Source organism: Excalfactoria chinensis, chromosome 25 (assembly GCF_039878825.1).
Source record: "Excalfactoria chinensis isolate bCotChi1 chromosome 25, bCotChi1.hap2, whole genome shotgun sequence".
NCBI lineage: Eukaryota > Metazoa > Chordata > Aves > Galliformes > Phasianidae > Excalfactoria > Excalfactoria chinensis.
The window spans coordinates 3,566,519-3,591,136 of record NC_092849.1 but is presented as its reverse complement, the minus strand read 5'-3'; the positions used below and the strand labels follow the sequence as shown (position 1 = coordinate 3,591,136).

Sequence of the window (24,618 nt, the reverse complement as noted above, 5' to 3'; positions counted from 1 at the left end):
AAAGGAGCCAAACACAATGTCCTGCTGAATCCAGTACCGAAACTTCTTTCATTAACAGTGCATGCACTGAAATGGTTATTTATCTTCTGAAGAATTTAACAGTAAGAAACGTGAAGCTGTCGAAGAGCATTTTATTTTTACCAGAATGAAATCAGGTCCCACTGAGCACTTGTTTACCCTCAGGCTTAATGGACAGGAGTGTGAAAAAGCAGCTCTTCAGAAATAACCACTCAGATGCATTAAGAACAGTATAAAACCAAAACGATGTTTCATACATCAGCTGTTCTACAAGATTTTGTTTGCTGCAGGGATGCTGAGATGAAAACGGTTAGGGACTAATGCAAACGGAACAAGAAAAGCACTACAAGGAGAATAACCTCGTTACACTGAAGGTGTTCAAACTATTAAGGAATTTGTAGCAGTGTGATAGAGTGCATAAATTAGAGATCTGCTGTAAGTTTCGTTCCTGACTCAGTCACTGGGTGATCTTGAGAGTGCTCACACCAATGCAGGCTCACCTGTTTGTTTCGGTGGGTCTGTTTCTGATCTGCCACTCAACAATTGCCCTGTCAATGGATTCACTCTGCATACACATTTATGGAAGTGAACTCTGGGCTGGATTCACTGCAATAATTGCTGCTGAAAATGCTGGAGGTGATCTATCAGTTGCTTTTATCCCAACTGCAGAGGACACAAACCCTTCTTGTCCTTTCTTTCTTTCTACGTTCTGCAGCGAAGTTCTGTGAATTTGGGGGAGCTGAAATTCAGGCATTTGTTTTGTGTTCATGTCACACGTTGTTTCTGCCACAGTCACTCTCCTTCCCCCCCTGTCCCCCCCCCCTCAGTGAGTAGCCAACTAAATAAAAGGGGTTTGTGTGAGATTTGGCTCAGCAGCCCCTGCTCTGTCTGAGTGCCAAACATCTTAAAGCTGCAGAAACCTGCGGGTGAGCCAGGAGCAATAGCTGCTCCACTTTGCAACTTCATCATTTCTTTCTTTTTTTTCTTTGGGCTTCCTTGCATTTAATTCCTAGTGAATCCACTGCTGGGAGCGAAGGGGATCCTAGCAGCACGGGGCTCTGTGCATCCAGCAGTTGATTAGGCGGCGTCTCCCTGGTTGGCTGTGATGCTGCAGTGCGTAGGCAGGATGGTGGAAAAGCAGCTGTTCACTGGGATTCAGCTGCAAACCGAAGGTTGTGCTGATGGAGTTTAAATGCGGGAGTCATTTGTGTGCTTGCACCTTCCACCAACCTCTGTTCCTGTGATTCTTATAGACGTTGACAACACCTATAACAGATGGGTTTTGTTTTGCATGGTATAAGAAGGTGTTAGAATGTAATGATAATCATGATGTTGTCTGAGGCGGGACCTTCAAAGGCCATTAAATCCAGCTTCCTTGTAGTGAACAGGAGCACCTACAGCTCAATCAGGTGCTTAGAGCCTGGTCCAGCCTGGACTTGAATGGAAGTGCCCTTTGCTGTTCAAGAATGTCAGTAGAAATGGGCTCAAACTGAAGTTTTTCAAGGTGCCAGAAATGCACTGCTGTCTCCTTATGGGAAGCCAACCCACTTCAGCAAGCGGTCGTGAGGAGTTCTTTCCGTAAAACATAATTCATCCTGCAGTTCTTTTGAGAGGACAGACTCCTCTCTTCTTCTTTTCTTTAATAACTACATTTGGCTTTGCAAGGAGAGGGGCCTTGTGGCAATGGAAACAGATACAGGAAAGCTGGCAGCGGTTTCTGGCTTTCCTACAGAGATTGTTGCCTTGGGTAAGTCAGTTGGTGCTCGTGTTGTTTTGTATATATGTATATATATCTAAAGCACAAACACTGCCTTCATGATGCCCAGTACTGGCTCAGGATTTTTCATAACTGCTTGATGAGTTACGTGCCAGAACCCTCCTCCACCAAAAGGGAGGGGAGGAAAACTTCTAAACTCTGTTGGAACGTGAACCTGTGATATTCAGAGCACTTTGCCTTATCTCGAGCTTAGTGTAAGTAATGACTGTGATGTTATCATCCGGGGTTGGAGATTAAATGTTTTCATTATGTCTGGATTCTTTTCCACTCCTAAGAGCATTTCTGTAGTACTGTTTACTAAGCATAATCATTTGGTTGTTGATGTTTATAAACAACAAAATCTTCCTTTTTTAATGTTAACTCCCATTACCATTTCCCTCCTGTAATGACAAAAGAGAGAATTGTATTTAATTGAAGCAATACAAAGCAGGGGAAAAAAAAAACACCTAGTTTTGTTCAGTAAAGAAAGAGATGGGAAAGAGAATAGATGGTTGCAGAGCAGAAGGATAAATAGTAGGAGAAGAAAAAAGGCCCACCTTCTTGCATTTGCTCTTACACTCCCTAATGAAATATTTGGTAATAGGTATGTTGACAGCAGCCCTACTCCTTAGTAAGGCTGTAAGGGGAACAACACTTCAGATTGATCCTCCTTGTATATGAGCTGCATTAGTATTCTATAGCCACACCAACCCGGTCATCGTCAGCTTGGCATGCTAATTATCCTGTCCCTCTTTCTCTCCCTGCCCCCATCTCCTTCCAATCCGGCCATCCACTTCTATCAGTGATATATGGTTTATATCTTCCTAGCCATTATGCTGATGACCCAGGGCAGTGCCTGCCACTTTTGATAAACTGTCAGATTATTTTTGAAACGTCCACATATGCTTTTCTGGAGGTACAATTTAGCGCTATGATAATCTACTAAATTGCTTTCTGTGCTATGCCAACTCTCACTTCTGCTGCTCTTTTTAAGGCTTACGTTGCCAGAAGAAAAGCGTGCCCAGGAAATTTTAGGTAGTGCTGCACCCCAAAGATGGGACCGTTGTATTCTCTACTGGTCTGTTATGAAGTACAGGGTTAGATAGTATTTGTCTTACCTTTTCTTTCCCATAATATGTGTGCAGAGAGTAAAATTAGTGGGAAAATGCCTGCCTGATTTTGCCTTAAAAATATGCAATGTAAAAACCCCCCTTTCATTTTACAACATAATAACTTGACAGTATAACAGTGTTAGAAAGGCATTACACTTAGGTGATGAATTAGTTTATTTACTGCTCCCCCCGAAATAAAGAAGACTGTGGTTAAAAGTAGAGGTAGCTACATGTTGACAAGGGTGTTAGAAATACCCTACTCCTAAGAGGGATTTTCACTGCACTCCTTTTTTTGGTTGGACTTTTTGTTGTATTTTTTGCATTTATTTTACAGCAGGCAAAGAGAAAACAGTGAGTGGGTGCTCAGCTGTGCAGGCAGCATGCAAGTGAAGTAGGAAGGTGTTGTTGAATTTATGAAGCTTCATCCCCAATGGCTTTGTTATGCAAAGTTGTGACTTGCCACAGTTTCTGATGCCACAAACTGTTTAGTTGCCAAAATAACATTGATTTTCCTGTTAGCAATCTGCATGTTGTGAGTCTTATCAAGGGCCGGATTGCTCAGCCTTATATTTGTTCCTTCCAGTATTTAAAAGGGGATTATGAACAGGAGGGGAGTCAACTTGTTATGGTAGATGGTGACAGGGCAAGGGGGAATGGTTTTAAGGTCGAAGAGGGAAGGTTTAGATTGGATGTCAGGGGGAAGTTCTTCTCACAGAGTGCATTGAGGTGCTGGAACAGCTGCCCAGAGAGGCTGTTGATGCTCCATCCCTGGAGTAGTTCAAGACCAGGTTGGATGGAGCCCTGGGCAACCTGGACTGGTAGAAGATCTGGAGGTTGGTGGCCCTGCCTGTGGCAGGGGATTTGGAACTCTATGTTCCTTGAGGTCCATTCTAACCCAAGTGATTCTATGATTCTTTGTGTGAAGCAGTTGGAATTAAGTCAAAACCCAATCCCTGCATTTGTAGATGAACCAGTTCTAGAGGGCTGGCTTTGCATTTTTTGTTGTGAAGTCAGGACAGCTCTCACTGCTGGATAATGTTGATGGTATTAAACAAAATTGGAGCTGTGATATTGCCTGAGACATTCATCGTTCACTGTAATTTTGGGGACTTTTTGGGAAGAGGATTGAGAAAGTTCCATGAGTAAAGGTGTGAAGCTGACCTCAGGCAGGGATTATCACGTAGTGTTTGCTCCTTGATAAGAAGACGAGTCGAGGCTGACGTTAGATTGTATGAGCAGAGCATAAGAGATTCAAGATAAGACCTGTGAACCTGTGTACATCCAGTTTTTGGGTTTTCCTTATTTGGATGAGTCTTACTGGAACAAATATATGAATGTTATAATACAGATCTCTCAACTCGTTTTTCTTGCTGTGCATGCAAATGTATTGAAAGGCTTTTTTTTCCCTTTAATATCACTGTGCATAAACTTTCATTTGGTTCATTTTGGGAAGAAAATATGGCTGACCTAAATAGAAAAGCTATCTTTGATCTCGCAGAGATTGAACTGTTAGCAAAAATTAATAACTGAGAAATGAACACGTGTGGCATCCCTCCAGAGAATAAAATAGATCTCTGAATCAAAGAATCTCAGGGCAGAATAAGCCAACTTCTCCCAAAGCTTATGGTTTTAAGCAGAATGCTCAGAATTTTAAGAAGGGGTATATGCCAAGAATATGTAATAAAAATGGAGCTGAACGGCCAGGTATCACTAATATTTGTATTAAATATTCCATCTTCAGGCCCTTTACTACCTTATACACTGTCCTTACAGGCATGGGCTTGGACTTCTGATTCTGATTCTCTCTGAGGTTCTCTAATGTAATTAGTGATGGTCAATCTGTTTTAAGTCATAAAGTATTTGTAATTCTCTGCCTATGGAAGGCTTAATTAATTCAAATGCATTTAATGTGTCACAGAGCTTGTTCAGTGTATGCTGGAAATACCAAGTGTTATTTATTAGTTCTTTGGCAAAAATGTTGATAAGAACTTGATATTGTAATTCCAGTCTGTGGGATTTGGATATGAACTCAGATTCCCTAAAGAGATCACTTGACCTCATTTTCCATTTATTGATGGCCTGCCTGGCTGGCTCACCCTACTAAGGCATCGTGGTGTGAAACGAGAGATTAAATTAAAGGACCAAAGTGATGGGTTTTTTTCTGTACATCATACCTAGTTTACAACAAAACTGAAATGATGTTTTATACTACTATGTGGCTTATCCAAAATCAAAACCTACGTTAACAAGGAATAAGTAAATTCTATGGAATATTTTAGTCTCCTGCGCCTACTTTGTCCCCATACAGGCATTCAGTCTTGTGTGCTGATGTACTGAGCCTAGAATGCACCCTGGAAGGATGCATGATTTCCTTTTCCTTGAGATAACAGTAGGCATTAATTTGTCTTTTGGGTTGCTGTTAAAGTAACTGTTGTGCACAGTTTTGTATCTGGATAAAGCGCACGATGAATTACTCTGCATCTGTTCTTGATGCTAATCCTATTACTAGCAACAGGATTAGTTCATAAAGAAAAGGGCTGTACTGGTCTACTGTGCAGACAGTGCTATGGAAATTTCACAGGGCTTGTATGCAACAAACCACTTCTGTGGAGGTAGTAGGGAAAGTAGCAGGGGGTAATATGAGCTGTAATGTTCAGGGTTTGAAGGGAGCAGGGAGACATCGATGTTTATGCAATTATTTCTGTATCTGCAGATTCTCGCTGTAGAACTACAGCCAACAAAACTCCTTCCATTGGCTTTGCTGCATGCGTTCCCCAGATGATGGGAACTAAGTTGACAAAAGCAGCCTTTTGTCAGTGGTGCTACATCTCTTGGATTCAATATGTCAGGAGCAGACAGTGTATATTTTTCTCTCCCTCACTTCCTTCCTTCCTCTTCTCTTTGTTTTCACCCAGTGTCATTCCCCATCTTTTTCTTATTCGAATAGAGTGAACACACAAAGCCAAGCCAAACTGTTCCTATTGCAGCAGTGCTGGCAGCATGCTTATTGCAGATATTTAATCCCATCTATGAATAAAGGGACCTCTTATCATTTCATGCAGCCCATGATGCTTCCACATCTGATCCAGGCTTTTTAAGAGTGGTGATCTTTGCTTTCCAAACAGGAACGAGAGATGCACCTCACCAAAAGAGAGCAAATGCTGCCAGTTGACCTTTTCAGCCTTTGGATTCTCAGTGCATCTGACTCGACCAGACAGGTCTGGGGAAGAGAAAAATTAACAGCAGATGGATTTATGAAAAGAGCTCAGTGGCAGATGGTGCCTACAGATATTTACTGACATGTCCTCGGTCTTACAGGGTGGGTTTTTTCAGTTAGTACACGAGTATTTGTGTGTGTTACAACATGATGCTGGCAGGCAGGGGATGCACTGTTAGCAAGAGAAGAAACTTGGGGACTTCTTGTATTGAGTTTGCGTAGTTCAGAGTTATCTTTGCTCATGGTTTGGTCCAACAGCAAGCAGCAGCAGGAGGAATCTGTTTGGGCTCCTTCATCTGTAAATTCATGAGTGACCGCCTTTCTGAAATGGGTTCATCTTTGATACACAGGGTTGATATCTTTGATAATCACTGTCACTTACACACTTAAGAGCTCTGACTGCCTTTCCACTAATGCTTCAGCTCTGTACTTTAGTAATGAAGATAATGATGCTGGACTTGATTATCAAATGAGCTGAGCTTCACAGCTTAGAATGTTTCTGTATATGGACTAGGTATAATTAATTTCTTTCTGTTATTACATGCAAAATCCTGTAACAGATGGACTAGTATAATTTGGCAGATAATTTATCTGACGTTTCCCTCATCAATCATTAAACAATTGGTATATTTCTTCATTGTGCAGGCAGCTTTAAATCCTGTTTTGTTAGACGACTCACAGCATACTGATAGGATTGGTCTAGATCCATCGAAATCAATGAGGGGATTGACTTGAACGGGCTGTGAATCAGACCTCATTTCTATACCAGTTGATCTCAAAAGGCGGCATAATTAGTGAGCGAGGAAAATCCAATTCATTTTAAGTTGTGTCTTGCTTTGTGATGGGTTTTGGTGGTTTTTTTTGGAGATGTTCATAAAGCACAGATACAAGTGAAGCAAATGTTGATTTATCTCCATCTGCAGGGACCTTTGTTGGAGAGCTTGTTGCTGTGGCAGTGATATCAGTAGATGGTTTGTGAAGGAGTGCAGAGTCATGGTCTTACTACTGAAGTCCACTGAAGCATCCCATTCCCTTCTCCTTCAGTAGCAAACACCTTCTCATGTCATGGAACAGAGCCATGATTCGTGGTAGCTTTCTTAGTGTGCAAACTACTTGATTGTTGTTCAAACTTCTACCTCCCAAGGCAGTGATTTTTTTTTTTCCTATGTAATTTTAGGAGAATGCATGAAAAAGGTGACCTAAATGAACCCTACAGGCTCATTAAACAGTAGCAACAGGAATCTTTTCTTTGATATTCTCTTGAATTTTTAAGGCTTGGAGTCGGTAATGCCCATGCTATGGATGTACGGAAATGAATATTTCAGAAGTGGGCCATACCTTTTAAGTGGGGTGATTTGAATAAATGATTTCACTTTTCTTCTGCCTTTTAATTAAAACTGCTGTGGCTCAGGCCGTGTACTTCAACAGATTTTAGTTTTAATGAATTGCATTAGGTGCTATTAGCTTTCAGAGTATGACTTCAGCTTAACTCTCTCCTTTCAAGGATTTCCTCCACGAGTTGCTCTATCTTACAAAACCATTTGTAATGAAAATAGCCAGATCTCTTTTCCTCCTTCCCCTCTCTGTTACATCAGTATGCTCTGTAAAACCGATGGCTTGTACATCGTAAGCTAAGATAATGAGACCAATATTAATTCCACTACAGCTGCTACAGGCATGTAAATGAAGCTTTCATCTGTCCAGCAAAGCAACACTGAGATCTGCAAAGAACACCCAGGCTAAGCAACACAGGGAAATAGCAGAGGTGAGGGTGTGCTAAAAATGGCTGAATTTTGAATGTCCTGAATTAATATTTCCTGCTAGAATCAATGCTGTTATTATCTTCTGCATTCCTTACTGCAAAGACACTTTGTTCCTGTTTGTCCTTACAGATTGGGCTGTAGTAAGATCATTGTCCTGTTAGCACTGCAAAGGTCACTACGGGAACCCCTCATCCAGTCTTCTTAACATGCTAGCTTCTAACTCTGCTGGGGGAGCACATATTCTGCTTGTGCCCGCAGGGTGGAGAGCAGGTTTGGAGCAGCCTGGTTCATCTAAAAGCAGTACAGTGGGTAGCAGGGCAGCACACAGGCTCGTTAGCTCAGCCTCTGAGAAAAGCTAATTAATCCAGACGGTGTTGGGCTGAGCATGACTCCATTGCCTTAAGTTGTGGCAGGAATTGGTTTGCCAATTGGATAAAACAGGAGGGAAATGTGGCCACGTGTGGTCTCTTATAATGCATTTATATTTTACCAATGAGCAGAGGCTTCCCGGAGCTCTAGAAAATAGTTGTGTGGTTGTTGGACTGTTTTGGTGTTGGTTGTTTTCTTTCTTTTTCTTGAAAATCATATTTCTTCTATGTAACGGTACAAAAAGGAATTCACTGCAGTTATAACAGCAGACTGAATAATTCTGCTTTGTAAAGCTGGCCCGTTCAACACGTAACTCATATTTCTGCTTTTGAATGTGCTTACTTCCAGTCCTCTTCAGTAAAGCACTTAAGCATATATGAATGGCTTCAATGGGGTTTAACCATATGTTAAAGGTAAGCTTGCTTTCAGTGCTTTGCTGAATTGAGGTCTAAATGAAAGCAGTATGCAGAACCTTTTGACAAACATCCCATTTCTCTGCACACAAGTGGTCCATTATTATAGGTTTGAAACCTACAGGGAGGCAGGCGATGTGTGTCGAGTAAATTACAGCGCGATCTGATTATTGTAACGTGCTCAATGCCCCCAGAGATGGCTCAAAGTTGCCCATGCAGGATGTCCCTTTTCACAAAGTTTTGTGTCAGTGGCAGCAATCAGGAGATGAACTCAGGTATGTTTTTTACAGTATCTTTTCAAAGAAAAAAGCATATTTCAAATGCATACATCTCTCTTTAATACAACTAAGCCAGGAATAAGCAGGGACTCTGTTTGGCAAGTACCCCTCCTCTTTGATGGAGTTGGAATCCTGATATCCTTTTTCCTCAGATCTCTGCCTCTCGTATACATTAGGATGATATAGCCGTTAGATGAGCTCTATGTGTTATTAATCCTTCAGGTAACTGCATTTTAATGGGAATGTATCTGAAGGGATGCAAGTCGTAGCCTTGGAGTTCTGAGGGATTGATCTGAGATTGTGAGGTTGAAAGTCTGTAAGGAACTTTTCATCATTGCTGTCAAGAAAATGAAAGAGCAGAACAAATTCCACAGGAACACGTGATCTGGAGGTAACAGAGAACAGTACAGAGGATGTTTCAGTTCCCCAAAGCTCCAAAGATGGTGCTGCAAACCCGGGGATTTTCCTGTCTCCTCCAACAGCCATCCTTTGGGTTGAACTCCCCTTTGCTCCTGAATTCTGATCTAAGACACGTTGCTGTTTTTTAATGGGATAGCATCTTTAAGGTATTCATAATCCCAATTGAGTGTTGACTCAAGGAGTTATGGATCAGTTTCTTGTAGCAGAGTCTTGCTTTTTTTCCCCCTCAAGGCATTTCTTGCTGAGTGTAATCTTGAGTTATGTGAGAATTTAACTCTAGTTGATGGGCTTCTTTAGATTGACAAATAATTGCAAGAATGGGCACTAGCACTGAAAGCACTGAGTGAGGTTTTCACGGGTACCAATGGTGGGTGAAGCATTCCAACTAAATCCAAGTACCTCCTCCTTGTATTGGAGCTTTTGGACAGAGATGGGAAGAATTGGACTGATTTTTTTTCCCCTGACTTAGGAGAGTCACTGCCTTAAAAATGGGTACTTCTAACATCTTCACTTTACAGCAGTTTGACAGTTTTGTCTATGTGTTAAAATACTCTCAGGCTTACTGTGCAAAGAACCTTGATAGAGATAACCCCTCACAGCTTGTGTGAGTCTTATAAAACACAGACTAAGATTAAAAAAAATGAATTAAGAAAGAATAATTGGCCTCTTGAGCATGAAGATACTGTCTGTTTTTAAAGGACATTTGTGTGTGCCAAAATTGACCTTTTCCCAAGCAAAAAGTACATATCTCTCTGTCTCTAAAGAAGAAATAATTGCCAAAGTTATTTGTGTCACAATAACTTATTAATCTGAAGGGATGAAGACACTGCCCAGAGGTCATGGATGACCCAGTAATGAGACCATCAAGCATCACAGTAAATAATTAAACCAAGACACATTACTTGGGAACCCTTTTTTTTTTTTCCCCCTCAGGCACATTGAAGTTCCTTCATTTTATAAGTAATTTCTATTGAGTGTAGATCACCTTCAGTGTGTCTGATCCTTGTGGAGTCACAGACTCTTTGCAGTGTTTGAGTATCATCACGATAAAAACAATCTTCTCCTTATTTTTAGGCATCTTTTTGCTTTATTTCAGTTTGTGCCCAGTCCCTTTTCTCTTGTCTCTGGGCAGCATGAAGACCTGCCTCTGTTCTCCTCTCCTTCCCATTGGATACTCAGGCACATGGGTATGATTATCCTGGGCCTTTTCTTCTTGAGGCTCTCCGTGTCTCCTTAGCTGATGGGTCCTTCTAGAATCACAGTCATTGAGATTGGAAAAGACCTCTAAGATCCCCAAGTCCAACCCCAACCTATCCCCATCATGCCAACTGATTATGCCTATTGGTGCCACATCACCACATTCCTTAGTTCACCATGGTCTAAATGTTTGCATTACAAACTTGAGGGCAGTGTTTTCTGTACATCACTTCAGAATGTAAAATAGGTAATGAAGTACTCAAGCTGATCTGGTTCTTCTAGTGAGCATTTAGCTGGGACATGTGTTGTGTCACTTCATGTGCACCCAGTCAATGGAGGATGTTTGTTAGGAATGTATATAATGAATTTGGGGTTTTTCGATTGCTAACAAGGTCGTCTTGTCTGGCTGTGAAGTGTTTGATTGAAAACCTCATGGTTCAGTTCCTGAAGATGGCAGTTACCTTGTTTACCTGGGAGGCACATTTTGACTCTGAAGTTACTCCTTGCGTTACCGATGTGGACAGAGTAGACACAGTAGTATTTCTGAACCATTTCCTGAGGGTTTTTGTCAGTCTCTCCCTTATCACTGCTGGGATTTAAGAAAAAAAACAACACGTTGAAAGAGTCCAGCAAATATCTTTTCACAACCATTTAATGTGCTTGGTTCCTAAACAATTGCAATTGATTTTGTTTGGTCTTGCAAACACGAATTATCCTATAATCATCTTAGCCTTCCAGCCATGCTTACATTGACTTGTTTGTGCTTTAGAGAGAGAAAATGCAGACATTGTCATGAAAATAAGAAAGGTGAGAAGCAAGTAAAAGGTGGTGGGATGGTTTCCATTTTCCTAATTGGCAGGATGGGTGCTCGCTTCAATTAATTTTCATCCTTATAGCGTATTTAGTACAACGCGAGGAGCGAGGTAAAATTCAGAATTAAATACATGACCTTTATTTTTGCTTTTGCTTGTAGTTTCTGCTAAATGGTTATTTCAGGGTTCATCAGTGACAATCTCAGAGTGTGTGATTGCTGCTTCTACTCCAAACGAGTACACACAGCAGAATACTAAAGGGACAGTAGTTTTCAACCACAATACGTTTCTCTACAAGCAAAGCTTTGTGGTTCAGTGCAATCAAAGTCCTGGGGGATGAAAATGTACAGACAATTACCCCCCATTTTTGAATACCAGCATTTCATTTGACAGCCATCTAGATAAAGGGGGGATGTGTGTTACTGGTACTTTTAAGACTCTTTTTTTGCTAATATGCTTTACTTTTCAAATGGCCTCATCTCAGGTTTTTGGTGCTCGTTAGCTTTGTAAATGATTTGGATTTCTTCTAACAGAATAGCAAATGTAGTAAAACCTATCACATAGTGAAAGCCTGCTGGCAGATACTGATGTTTTAAATGGACCTGCATCCAAGCAGCTGTCCAAAGCCCAGAACATGGTCTGAGCTGTCTCCAAATGCATTCTGTGTGTGATAGGGACATTCATAGCTTCAGAATAGTGGTTATGTAAATCAGCCATCAGTTTTGTGTTAAGTTCTGTTCTGTAAAGTAGGACTTCCAACTGTATATGAGTTCAATACCAAGTTGGACTCAATGGTCCTTATGGCTCCCTTTCAACATGGGATATTCCATGAACTGCTTCATTAAGTCTTTCTCTTACATAATGTGTTGGGCTGTTTATGCCAAGGCTGAAGTGGGGACACCCAGAGCAGATTGCCATGGCTGTGTAGTTAGCTTTGGGTAGAGCAGCACGAACAACACCGTCTTTTAATCTTTCTGCAGAGCATCTTGTCCCCTTGCCCATGACGGTGACTTGTAAATGCAACTGCAACGCAAAGAAGAAAGAATACTATACTTAAATCCAATAAATAGTCGTGTGCTCTGGAGCTGGTGTGCTTTCATACCCTCAGTGCAGCTTTGCATTGAGCTGAAGCCTCAAGGCTTTGCAGTAGTTGGTGAACAAAATGAGTAGCACAGTTCTTCCATAGCCAGGATGATTTCCAGTAGGACACCAGTAATTGCTGCGAATGCAGGCAAATTAGTGATGTTAGTGCCACATGCTTGTTAACTTTGATCAGCAGTTACACCTGCCGTGGTGACATCAGTAGGTAGAGAGAGAAAGAGATGAGTAAGTTTTCATGCCACAGAACCCTTCAGCTGTCGTTCCACTCCGCAGTATGAGAGGGGAAGAGAAGCTAATGATGCAGGAAGAATGACCACCAGCAGCTGCTGGATCCCACTGGCTTCCACAAAGGTTTTCAGAAGACTACAGGCTACATGGCTACAGGCTGCCATTCTCAGCCTTTCCTGCCGTAATCGATGAATGAGAAAGGAAATTAGCTTTGGTCAGATTCCAAAGGCTTAGAAGAAGCAGGTTTCGTACTATGGCTGGTACTCAGGAATGCAGCTGTGGGAGGAAGTTAATGGATGCCTTCACTGGGGTGGAAATTGGTCTTTTTGCAAATCTGCCTTAGTGATGTGCCTCTTTCTCGTGCTCTAAGGACTGCTCCAGAAACTTAGTGCAGTGTGAATGTACTCCTGAGGACTGTACAGGATTTCAGTGTACAGTTAGGTGGAGGCCAGTCTTTCTCTTCTGGTCATCCTGTTGAGAAAACAACCTGGTGCTAACACCAGTGGGGTTTATAGTTGGTCTCAGTCCCTATAATGGGCATCTAAGTCATGAATCTGCTCACTGGGTTGAAATCTCCCCATGTGGAACATAAAAAGAGCGGCGAGGGAGGGAGTTTAAGAAAGCTTTCTGAACTTGTGCGTATACTTTTCCATCAATAATTCACAGGACATTAGAGTCTCAATGTCAGAAGTTGAACCTCTGCACAGGATGGCAGTTTATTAATGAACTTGCTCCAGCCATTACACTCTAATTGCTAATTTATTCATAGTTTACTAGCAGTGGGAAGAGAGGGGGAAAGGAAAACCCAAGGTCTGAATTCAGTAGCCCTTGAAACGCAGATATATGCTAGCTTTAATTGCAGAATAATGTGATGCAGTGTGAATGAGTGTCTGGTGTAGTTGGGACAGAAGAGGGTAAAGTTTGTGGCGTTACAGGAAGACAACAAGATCCCAGATGTCTGTTCAAGGTCTTATATAAGCAGGCTTTGTGCAGTGATATTCCATACTGTGCCCACCCCAACACCGCTTTCCAGGACTCTCTCCTAAAGTAATTCAGGAAGGCACAATCCAACTTCCATCATGTCCTTAAATGGCATTCATTTTCAGATACATTTCAAAACTCAATATCGATGTCTTAGAAATAATTAAACTGTGCCCCCATAATTACTGTTTTTGCTTGGAAAGCATCTCAAAAGAAGTCATGTTTTGAAAGACTTGCTAATTAACTTTATACAGACGTCTGCAGTCATCCTTATTTCAGTGGCATTGTACAAAGCATGTTAAACAAAATCTGATGCACGGTCTAGTTTGTGAAATACATCCACCCATTTACAGCCACAAACTGCTTTTCATCTGTGCACCTAGTGCACTTCAAATGTGAACACATCTGTCTCATTCAAAACGTGCCAGAACAATTTAGAGAATTTGTACACATTTTTAGCCTCTAGAATTTGCAAGCTTGTTTTAAGAGAAGGTATTTGAAGATATTTACATGAAATCCAGACAGCCAAACTGAAAGTGTCACTGATTTCCATTGGGGATAATGTGAAGTAGTTTGAATGGGTGTCTGGTGGGGTAGTGGTGTAGTTGGGACAGAAGAGGGTAAAGCTTGTGGCGTTACAGGAAGACAAGAAGATCCCAAATGTCTGTTCGAGGTATGTAAGCAGGCTTTGTGCAGTGATATTCCATACTGAAAGCATGAGCAGAACTTTCCATTCATCCTCTGTGCTGGGAAATGTAAATGTTATATAGCATCTTAAATGCTTTGTATATCTGGAAGCATGTGATGCATCCATGACAAGACCCTCCATCCAGTTATCTTCTTGGGTTCAAAATGTGGTATATGATGGGGTTCTCTTCATGCAGTGGATAGTTCCAGAAGTGTCTGATAGATAAGGGCACTTCTTCACATAGAAGCAGCAAATAGCTGGGAAGAAATTTGCTTAAAGGTGCAATTCCCAATAACGTGGACCTGACTTGTCCTGATAACAATCTCTTAATGAAGTGCACAGTCATTCCTGTGTCGAATCACTGTCCAGCTGGAATAGTCTCTTATTCGTGTTATTTTAATTAAATTTCTCTCTGCCTCAGTAGCGCTTGGGAATTGCATTGACACAGCCTTTCATAGGAGGTCACTGGTTTGAGTCCAGGCTGCTCCAATTCCAGCTAGGGTTGACTAGTGGCAGTGTGATACTCAGTATGGAAATTAGTTGGCCATCCTGTGGCCATAGAACGTGGTATTTCCTTAGTTTCTTCTTAGCATTAGGAAAACCACAAAGAGATTACCAAGAAGCCTCTCTCCTTATCTCCAGCTTTCCCAACCCCCCTCTGTTGTCATCTTTGAGCTGTTTCTTGGAATTTGCACTTCTTCAGATTGATAGTGTTGTAAGTTTTCTCCTTGCTACACAAAAGCACTTTGCAGTGCTTAAGCACTTTCCGTGTGCTGTGTGTAGAAGAGGAATGTAGAGTGAAAATTACACCTTTAGAGGGAAACTGATCGTATTTCATATTAAGACTATAGTTGAATGTAATTTATGCAGGGCTAACAAATGCTTAATAGCAATTGCATGCATGGTTTGTAGGTGTTAGAGATGGTTAAAGCATCATTATAAATCATATGTAAGACTGCAGCTGCCAATTATGAGAGTATTAACACATGTAGCAATATTGTATTAACCCTTCATAAACTTCAAAGTAGTGTTCCTGTAAAGGAAACTCGTTTTTAGATTGAGCTTAGAAGTAAAGCATGTAGAACTTGACAAAGAAAGGAAGGTTATTCACATTGCAGTCTGGTTTTTCTCTGGTGGGCTGTCTCTGTAGATAGGCAGGGTTCTTTCCGGAACATATAGACAAGATTGGCAGGTGCCAAATGAAGGGGGAATGGAAACGGTGAGTGAATATAAATGCTGAAGATTATCCATCTGATAGATGAAAGCCTCGGGATTTAGCTAAACAGAAATTTACTTTGGTACTAACAGATGTCCAGATGTCCTTTGGGATGAATTCATTTATTTAAATCCTATCTGTTTTAATGAAATCTTTTGTAAAAGCTGAAATGAAACTCCGACTTCAGTGCCCGCTGCTTGACAAAGGTGGTCCAACAAACGTGCTTCAAAGGGTTACCCAGTCATTGACCAACACTCTGGTGTTGTCTTTGGTAGATAAGAGCAACTGCGTGCTCCTCCCTTCCACTGACGCTGCTGTTTTCTTTACCCACTGAATATCTTATCTGGATAATCCTCAGAGCAGTTTAATTTTGCTCAATTGGCTGCACTTATGAGAAACTGTAGGGGAAATCTTAGCGCGCCTAACAGTGTTGCAATATATTATGAAGAAATAGAGAAATGTGATTAAAAGTTGATTTTTGCAGGTAGGATTATTCTTGGCTTCTTATACCTAAATTATAGTGGTATCGCGCTAATAACAGTGGTACTTTTGCTGTCAATCACAGGTAGTTAATGGGAAATACTGTTAAAGAAAGTCTTTTATTTTTTTTCCCTTTCAGTTTTTAAAACTTAAAATGCAGACTGTTTTCTATTGATCGTTTGCAAGAAATATTATGGCTGAAAAATCAAAACCTGGCTGGTTTTAACAGCAGTGTACAACAAAGTGTTTAAATGGAAGAGAGCTTCGGAGTGTTTGCAAAATGTCGTGCTCGGCGCCTGAGGATGTGGGTATTTTGCAGCCAGTGTAGGGATTATTTCTTCAAAACTAGAATAATGCACATTTCTGTTCCAATGGAATGTGAGAGGTGGAAGGGAAAACCGCTCTGCGCCCAGCTTGCTTTGCTTCTGACCTCAGCTGTGTGTTACTTGGGCATATACCAGCTTGAGAAGGAGCGTGGCGGTGGCACAAGAAGGAGCGGATGTTTCATCTAAGCAAAGTTTTACAGCCATCGTTCATTTTCAGCCACCCAAACGTTGACAGCAACAAGCATCCTCAGTGTCTTCTGGTTTTATCATCCTGCCTGCAAATTCCAATCTGAATGCATGATCCTGTAAATGGTTAGAAGCACCAACAGAGGAATTGGTGTCTGGGTACAAAAGCATGACTTCCTTTGAGGAGGAGATCTGTTCTACTTAATGTCAGAATATGACATTTCTGCATTGTTGGGCTGCCTGTTTATTTTTGGGTTGGGTTTCTAGGCTATTGACTGCTTCAAAAGCAATTAACACTGAGATTAGACATTTGTCATTAATCAGATAAATTTATTAATAAAAATACTTACTGGATGCCCGAGAGGGGAAAAAAAATAATTAAATAAAACTTTAATTAGATGAAGAGGAAGTGTGTGTTGCTGAATATGATATGTCTGTGAGAATGCTGGTTTGAAAAAAGCCTTGAGGGCATCTAAAATGTGGGTTAATGGAGGGTCCAGCTTGGCTCTAAAGCAGTTGAAAGGCAGAAATTTGGGGAGCGTTCTTGTCATGAATTCTATAGAAAGCCAGAACTGGAATTGTTCTTTTTGCGCCTGAAATCTCTAAATCTGTCTGAAAAGTCCAAATGATTTTGTAAAGCCTTGAAAATGCAGCTTGAATGTAACCGAGTGGCTGAGTAGATCAAGGGGGGATAAAATGTACCGTTTGCTGCCTGAGCTTTGTGAATTTGGATCTGGTAAGACATGGACAGAGCAAAACACCTCTTGGGTCTGTTTATTCTTCTTGTGTCTTTCTATTGTGCAGGAATGGGGTAAACCTTCCAGGTCTTTGTATACAGATAAGAAGGAACTGCTCAAAGAGCATTAGCTTCTTCCTATAGTCATTGTACAACTCATACTACTAGGAAAACTTATTCAGGGCTGTAACTTCCCATAAACTGGACAGCTGGTTCTATAGGAGAGTGTAGCTGGGAGCTCCTCTTCCTTATAGGCAGGTGCTGAGGGCTGTTGGTGTTGGTGTGCTTGGGAATGTTGGTTCACCATGTAGAGATAATTGATTATTAATTATTAAGCATTCGTGCGTGGCACCAAAATGGAAAACTGAATGGTTCAAAGCCAACATTCTAAGCATACCTAACAAATACGTGTACAAAATCACAGCTGTTAGTATCAATCAGAAATGTAACCAGACAAATGGAGGTTCATTATCATGGAAGGGATGGTATAGATCCCATAGCACACAAACTTATTAGTATGGATAATTTATCTAGGTGAGTGGTGGTCAGGTGGCAGGAAACCATGCCAGCTGGATGAGGACCAACCAAGCACTTAGAACATTTCAGGTTTCTTTGAGCTGTGTGTATCTCATCCCACTCATGGTTATAAAGAAATGGAACAAAACCACAAACAGGCCGTATTCATCCACCCAGCATCCCTTGCTGGGCTAAATACAAAAGATTTCTGCATTAGAATGCATGATATTTTTCATTTACGGCCTCAGAAGGTTGTCATGAAAGTAAAAATCTGTTCAAACTTCTTGTAGGAATGGGGTTTTTTGGAGTCTCAATGAGTGCACAGCAGCAGGACAGCTTATGGCAATGCTGGTTCAGCTCATGTAGGATCGAAGGATCCCGGAATCCAGGAAGAGACATCCCTTGCAAATCTGTGTGGTGTCTGCAGACATCACTGCTCGATTCACTCCGAGATCTGGCATGGTTTCAAATGGACTCTTCCTGGAGAACCATCAGCACAAGGTATAACAGCACACTTTAGCTTTTACCTTTATTAGGAAATTGTATCATGAATAAATATGAATGCTGGCTAAAATGGTACCGGCTGTAACGCAGACGTAGCTAATAGAGACATGGAAGAAGTACTTTCAACATCATTTATGATAATTAAGCACTGAATCTTGTTTGAGGAAGGTGTGAGTATTGCTAGCCAATTCAGAGTAAAAATAGTGATTAATTCTATTTTCCTTATGCAAATCTGTCTCGGGTTGCAGTCTGGATGGAGGTATAGGAGAGGGGGAAGTTGGCTTCTAGGGGTGTTTTTATGCATTTATTTGTCTTTAAATGGAAATGAAGCGGCTTAGAGTTTTCTGCAGTTTTCATGTTGGTCATATTGGTGTGGAGCCACTGCTGGATCCAGGCAGAAACCTCAAAAGGAGCAGGCTGTTAAATCATAAGGGGGCAGTGCTTAAAATACACTTAAGGGATCTTATGTTGCTCCTTTTTTTCTTAATGAAAATCAACAGCAAACACTTTGAACGTGTTTATCATCTAAATAAAAGATTTGAGCTGGGAATGGCTATTAAAATACCTGATGTCTGCACAGCAAAGGGAGAGGAGAGCAGCTGGGCAGGCAACACAAATAAATACGCGTTAGGAATCCATGGATCCGTTCTTTGATAAATGACAGTTTTCTTTCTTTATATCCCAGGTTAAAAGCTTTAGGGGATGGTACAGCACTGCCCTCTGAGATGGCTTTAAAACCCCAGTAGTCATGACTATGTTTGCATAGGCATCCATTGACAGGTCTGTTTGCTGCTTGTGGTTAATGGGGCCAAGCAGCAGCAGGTGAAAGCGCTCTGCGTGGTTCTGCACTGCCTCCAGATCCCTTTGGCTGAGGGAGAATTGATTCCAGCCTAGGTGAACCTGCCAGACAAATAGCAGAAGGTGAAGTGCAGCAAAAGCATCACGTCCTGGATCCCAGCACAGGGCTGGAGCCTGCTGACATCCTGAGCAGCGAGAGAAGTCGCTGCCTGGGAGCTGGGGGAGGCCAAGGGGGATGAATTCTGTCAGCTTTGAGTTCTCAGAGTTGTTGCTTTGTTCATCGTTGCTGGTGGAAAAGAATCGACAAGTCAGTGCTTGAAAAAAGGGACACCGTGCTGTTATCAGCGTGTTTACACTTGGGTTTGGTGCGTGTAATTGAATTCTTTCTATGTGGATGATGTGTTTGTGCTTTTCCTGTTCTCCCCCTGCCCTTAACACGACTTTCACTTGGAACCTGCAGCCGTCCCTTCCCCTGTGCTCACCCAGGGAATGCAGGAAAATAAAATGAGCGTGGAGTGCGTTGAAGAAAAATATCCAGGTCAGGTGGATTAGAAGGAGATCCGGTACCAAACACATGGGGACTGGGTGGTGCTTTTTCAGTGCTCTGCTCTGATTGTGAGAAAATCCACCCCATAAACATTGAACAATCGAGGGAAGGCAAAGGGGTCCAGGGAGGGATGGTGGTAAGCAAGGCAATGCTGTGTCTTTAATTTTCTTTTCCGAAGGAAGAAAGTCTGCATAGCAATGACAGGAGCACTTGTTCGTGCCTTTAATGTGTGATCTGTTTTCTCCAGTGGAGGGCACTCAGTGTATCACAAACTAGAACATTAGCACCAACAAGCTCCAAAGCATCATCACTCTCTGGAAAGCCTTCTGAATTAGACAGGAGCTGCCTCTCAGCACTGCTACAAAACACTTTCAACCTGACCATCTAAATGGATAAAGCTATCCTGCACAGCCTTTAACTGGGGGGTTACACGGCACAGGAGGCCTGCCTGCTTTGGGAGCTGGAGATGGATTGCTGTGTCTGGGAATGACAAAAGGCAGCAGAATGAGAGATGCTAGGTACCGGCAAAGCTCTTTTTTTCTCTTCTCTTTGCTTTTTTCCTCCTTTCTCCCAGAGAAGTTGCTTTACCTTCCTCGGTGTGCTGTAGCTTTCCCTTGCAGATTGCCACTTAATGCTGATGGCTCTCTGATGACTTACACAATGGCTCTCAGAGCTTAGAGTCCCTCCCTAACACCCCCCCCCCTCCCTCACAGACTCCCCCCCATCCTTCGTCCTGTCTTCCCTACCCCCAGCCCCTTCCTTTCCCTTCCTCATCCCCAAAATTCTTGCTTGTCCTCTCTAGGGAACTTTGTGTGGGGCTCTGGATTGCACGCTGGATGGCGGTGATGCGAGCGGCAGCCGCGCTGTGACATGAAGATACTGATGTTTTAAGGAAAAGAGAAGCAGTTTGAGAAAGAAGAGAGAGGCAAAGGGGGGAAAAAGCAGAAAGGGGCAGAGAAAACAGCTGGCGAGAGGAAGAAGAGGACGTTTGTTGGTGACAAAAGGATGGGTAAGTGAACTTTTGGTGCTTGTTTGTTAGCACAGCTGCGGCTATATGGCATATTTTTTTCAGTTGGATTATTAGCTGTTTGGGAGGGGAAAGCAGCCGAACCGGCAGCGCGTTCGTGTGCCAGGTGACTCATTGTACTTGCTATTGTATTTTTAGCTCATGCATTCAACCCCCCCCCTCCATCCCCCCAAACACACACACCTTTCCTCCTGCAGTGGTTTCCTATGTAATTAATGTGTGCCTGCATGCACGGGTTGAAGGGCTGTACGTTCCTGTCTGTCCAACCACCCACACACCTGCACACATGATGCACAGAGGTACATGCATGCGTGAAAGCAGCCCGTACCACCTCTCTTCTGGGTTTCTATTCCTATTCCGTGAGCCTGTAGTGGCATTATTCGGGCTGTCAGAACAGGCTGTTAACACTTTGCGGTTAGGTGGGAAGCCAAAGGGAAGGGGGTTAGATTTGGTTCTATGGGTGGTTCTGAAAAGATGCCCCCCTAATACTGCTGCTGGATTTCCAGCAGGCATTTGCCAGTCTTTATTTTTTCAAGTGTGACAGGTTTATTTCCCTCCCTCCACCCCAGCCCCCAAGTCTGTAACAGCAAGAACATATTTCTAGCTGGCTGCTGCTGACACATAGGCAGTAGCAAAAAAAAAGGATGAGGATTTAAATTAGAAATCTAACCTTAAAGTGAAAGGCAGAGATGCATTCTCAGGGTATATTTGAGATGAGGAATTGTTTTGTAGATTGCCCCCCTTGGTTGGAATAACTGCAGCACAAGGGTGGTTTTGTGTATGTGACAAATAATGAGGTGATTATTTATCAAGGAGATACCGGCCCTTAGAATGTTTCCTGTTGAAAGAATGCATCTTAATTCCTAGCAAGGTTGCAAGTCTGGACACAGAGGCATCACTCCTAAAATGGGCTGAGGGGAACGTGTGTGTGTGCTGGGGGTTCTGACAGCCCCCTGCAGCCCCTTCCATAACTATTCAGAGTGTGTGGAAATAGCATTGTGGCCATGCAGTGATATCAGTTGTATATGAGAATATTGACATCTGAAATGCAGAATCCTAAAATCAATAGGGCTGAGGAAAAAGGGAGGGTAGCTACAGTATAGAAAATCACCTTTAAACTTCAGTTGTATTGCTGCTCTAAAGGCAGTGTTTATATGTAAGTATTTCTGTGTATGTTTTCATGGAGGATATGCAAGAAATGTCTACTAAAAATAGCAAGTCCTTAGGTATTCACCCCTCCATGTAGAGAACTTCAAGGCAATAAGTGTTAAGGCTGTGACTCATTTTAAGTAAACGTTTCTTAACATTAGCTTGTTACTCAGGTCCCATGCTTGCATTTTATAGTATACCTCCCCTTATGGTTGAAGTTTGTTTCTGTGCATCTCTGCGTGTTTAAGGTACATGGAAAATAATGAGCAATTGAAACCTACTCTCCAATATAATTACTTGGTGCAAAAAGTAAAGCCTGTAATTTTCAGTTTTACAACAAATTTGTGCATTAAAGATGGACCAAACTTCATAAGAAGTAGATCCCTCATTTTTACAGTAATTTTGGGAGGAACTGAACTTGCAATTGCTTTTATCAGGGAACGTATTTAGCACCATGTAAATACCAGAAGCTTTGCCTCATTTCCTTCCCAGCACTGTGGAGCATTCAGCACAGTGACTTGACAAATATGTTTATTGTTAAAACCCCAGCATCTAGTGATAAGGATATACCAGCAGCCCTGGGAGATGATGTGCAGGAGAACAGTGAACAGAGAACGGGCTCGTGGTCCTTCTAAGGGCTCATAAATCACACACAAGTAACTAAATATGGAGAGTAGTGCCGGTGATGGTGCAGGTAGGGATGATGGCAAGCCAGCAACTCAAAGAGCAGGCATTTATACAACCAAAAGTGCAAGCCAGGACACAAACAGGTTGTCTTCAAAACCCACCGCTTCAGTAAGGGCTTTATCACAAACCCTATTGCTGTTAGTAACCTGTTGGCGAATTATTTTGGTAGCTTTACAACGCACGTTTGTTTTCTCTTTAATATTGTAGGTTTCCATTTAATTAAGCAGCTGAGGGGCATGAGTGTGGTGTTAGTGCTACTTCCTGTGGTGCTGTTTGTTGTGCTTGCGGGGGCTCAGCGAGCTTGCCCCAAGAACTGCAGATGCGATGGCAAGATTGTGTACTGTGAATCTCATGCGTTCAGAGACATCCCTCAGAATATTTCTGGAGGGTCTCAAGGCTTATCGTTGCGGTACAACAGCATTCAGAAGCTTAAATCGAATCAGTTTGCGGGCCTGAATCAGCTCATATGGCTTTATCTTGACCATAATTACATCAACTCCGTGGACGAGGACGCGTTTCAGGGGATCCGCAGGCTGAAGGAATTAATTCTGAGCTCCAACAAAATTACCCATCTGCACAACAAAACGTTTCACCCGGTCCCCAACCTCCGCAACCTGGACCTGTCGTACAACAAGTTGCAGGTGCTGCAGTCTGAGCAGTTCAAGGGCCTCCGTAAACTCCTCATCTTGCATTTGAGGTCCAACTCGCTGAAGACGGTTCCCATCCGAGTTTTCCAAGACTGCCGCAACCTCGACTTTCTGGATTTGGGCTACAACCGCCTGCGGAGCTTATCCCGTAATGCTTTCGCTGGCCTTTTGAAGCTGACGGAGCTCCATTTGGAGCACAACCAGTTTTCTAAGATCAATTTTGCCCACTTCCCACGCCTCTTCAACCTTCGCTCAATTTACTTGCAGTGGAATAGGATCCGGTCTATCAGCCAAGGGTTAACGTGGACTTGGAGTTCCTTGCACAACTTGGATTTATCAGGAAATGACATAACGGGGATAGAGCCCGGGACGTTTCAGTGCCTCCCCAACCTGCAAAAGCTGAACCTGGATTCCAACAAACTCACCAACATCTCTCAGGAGACCATCAATACGTGGATCTCGCTCATCTCCATCACTCTATCTGGAAATATGTGGGAATGTACACGAAGCATTTGCCCTCTGTTTACTTGGCTTAAGAATTTCAAGGGAAATAAAGAAAGCACTATGATATGTGCAGGCCCTAAGCAAATCCAGGGTGAAAAAGTGAGCGATGCTGTGGAGACATACAATATCTGTGCTGAAATCCAGGTGGTGGTTACTGAAAGGTCTTACCAGGCTCCCAAAACCCCCCAGAGACCCGTCTTTATTCCTAAACCTACTGTTTCCAAACTTGAAAGCAATCAGCCAACATCTGTTGTGCCAAGCGCTCCCACTGACCTCCCAACGCCTGCAGTGGAACCCGAATACGAGCACGTTTCCTTTCACAAAATCATTGCTGGGAGCGTGGCCCTCTTTCTTTCCGTGGCCATGATTTTGTTGGTTATCTATGTGTCGTGGAAGCGCTACCCAGCCAGCATGAAGCAGCTCCAGCAGCACTCGCTCATGAAGAGGCGCAGGAAAAAGGCCAGGGAGTCTGAAAGGCAAATGAACTCCCCTTTACAGGAGTATTACGTGGACTACAAGCCAACAAACTCTGAGACCATGGATGTATCCGTTAATGGATCTGGGCCCTGCACGTATACCATCTCTGGCTCCAGGGAATGTGAGGTATGAACCATGATCCTCCTAAAACCATTTCAGCTGCTGGGAAGGAGAGGTAAATGTTTGAAGCTCTCGAGGTGTCTCTAAATGCTAGAAAGATTAATGAGGTTTCTTTTGCTTTGGGGTTTGCTCAGCGTGCGAGGTTATCTCATTAAATGGCAGCAATCAGGGAAGTGACAGCGATTATTTTTGAGCAATTCAGACTTAACAAAGAATTAGTTTAAGGTGAAGTAAACACCTATGATAAAGGTGCATTATCCCCCTCTCCTCTGCACCTATTTAATTACCGGTGGTAGCGTGAGGCCCATCCTTCCCATATTGCTAGAGGCAGAGAAGGTGAGAACC

General features: G+C 42.4%; 1 protein-coding gene across 1 annotated transcript in view; it reads left to right on the top strand.

The window, feature by feature from the left end:
• The window catches only part of LRRTM4 (leucine rich repeat transmembrane neuronal 4), a 165,641-nt gene that overhangs the window by 13,551 nt on the left and 127,472 nt on the right, over positions 1–24,618 (top strand). Inside the window, exons 2-4 of the mRNA XM_072357223.1 lie at positions 19,910–20,180; positions 20,465–20,671; positions 22,733–24,279. Coding sequence (XP_072213324.1) covers positions 20,668–20,671; positions 22,733–24,279 — 1,551 coding nt within the window. The 5' untranslated portion in view covers positions 19,910–20,180; positions 20,465–20,667. The remainder of the gene's footprint in view (positions 1–19,909; positions 20,181–20,464; positions 20,672–22,732; positions 24,280–24,618) is intronic.